The 1,280-nt window shown below is 64.9% G+C and overlaps 1 protein-coding gene across 1 annotated transcript in view; it reads left to right on the top strand.

The window, feature by feature from the left end:
• The window catches only part of ADGRD1 (adhesion G protein-coupled receptor D1), a 122,332-nt gene that overhangs the window by 96,504 nt on the left and 24,548 nt on the right, over positions 1–1,280 (top strand). The window contains exon 23 of the mRNA XM_025045495.1: positions 45–136. Within this exon, the coding sequence (XP_024901263.1) occupies positions 45–136 (92 nt within the window). The remainder of the gene's footprint in view (positions 1–44; positions 137–1,280) is intronic.

Genomic DNA, 1,280 nt, shown 5'->3' with positions numbered 1-1,280 from the left:
GGCCGGGCTGGGTGGGGCCGGGGCTCATCTTCCCTCCCGCGCAGGTCAACGTCGGCATCCTCGTGGCTGTGACCAGGGTCATTTCTCAGATCAGCGCTGACAGCTACAAGGTCCACGGGGACCCCAGTGCCTTCAAGTAAGCCGGCCCCTGGGCCCTCGGTGGCACCCCGCACGGGGGTGGGGGGCGGGCGCTGCGCAGCGTCCTCGTGGCTCCTCATTCACCCTCATTCCCAGCCCGGTGCCCCCGTCTGTGGGAGACGGGGTCTCCCAGACATTCTCCTGGGGACCGCGTCACCCGAGGGTGAGGCGGCTTGGGGCGGGGTGGAGAGGAAGCTTCTGGACCCTCCCGGTGGGTCCACGTCAGTCCTGCCTCAGCCCCCACCTCTGCTGGGACCTCGTGACTCTCCAGCCATCAAGGCCTCGCTTTCTGCATCTGAGAGGGAGGTGACGCAGACGTGTCACGGGCCGTCACGCAGACGGAGGCCCTGGGAGATCCCTCCAGCCCTGGCTGGCCCTCTGGAGAAGGCGAGGGTGTCCGTGGAGGGACCCGCCCACACCCCAGCTGACCAGTATGTTAGGTCTCTGTCAACTGCAGGTGACAGAAAACCCAGCTCGAACGGGCTAAAGAAAAGGGGACTTAGGAACCCTCGTAACCGTGAGGTCCAGGGTACACCTAGCTGGCGTGACACGCGGGGTCAAACCACAGCCCCGGCCCCAGTCCCCTGCAGCTCTCGGGCTTAGGACCTCTGGCTCGGCTTCGTGCTGAGGTGGACCCTGCCTCCTGGTGACAAAGTGGCTGCAACAGGGGCCTCACGTCCATGGGAAGGTTCGTCTCTCTCCCCAGGGGTCAGACAGAGGCCCCGAGGCAGCAGCTCAGATGATGGACCCATCACCGAGGAAGGGAAGTCCCCAGTTAACCTGGATCTCAGAGACACGGCCCACTCGGGCCCCGGGGAGCAGTCAGCACCCCTAGACCACGGGCTGGGAAGTGAGCTCCTCATGGGGCGTTTGGGGGCCGAGGCTGTAAGTCTCCTGTCCTCGATCTGAACGAGAAGACCGTAAAGATGTCACCAGCAAATCGATAAAGCAGATTTTCTGTAATGAGTTCCAACCCTGGGAATTAAAGTGACAGGCGGCTCTGGCCCCTGGGCTGCTTCAGCTGCTGGGAACCGTGGAGGGGGCGTCCTCCGGGAGAAAGGGTGGCCCTGGGTCGGGGGTCACGTCCCGTGCTCTTCCGTGGGGAGACGAGGCAGCGCTGCCCTGCGAGGCTGGCCCAGCCC

The sequence above is a fragment of the Pteropus alecto genome, unplaced genomic scaffold (assembly GCF_000325575.1).
Source record: "Pteropus alecto unplaced genomic scaffold, ASM32557v1 scaffold213, whole genome shotgun sequence".
NCBI lineage: Eukaryota > Metazoa > Chordata > Mammalia > Chiroptera > Pteropodidae > Pteropus > Pteropus alecto.
The sequence above is the reverse complement of the archived record's forward strand: the minus strand, read 5'-3'. Positions and strand labels throughout refer to the sequence as shown.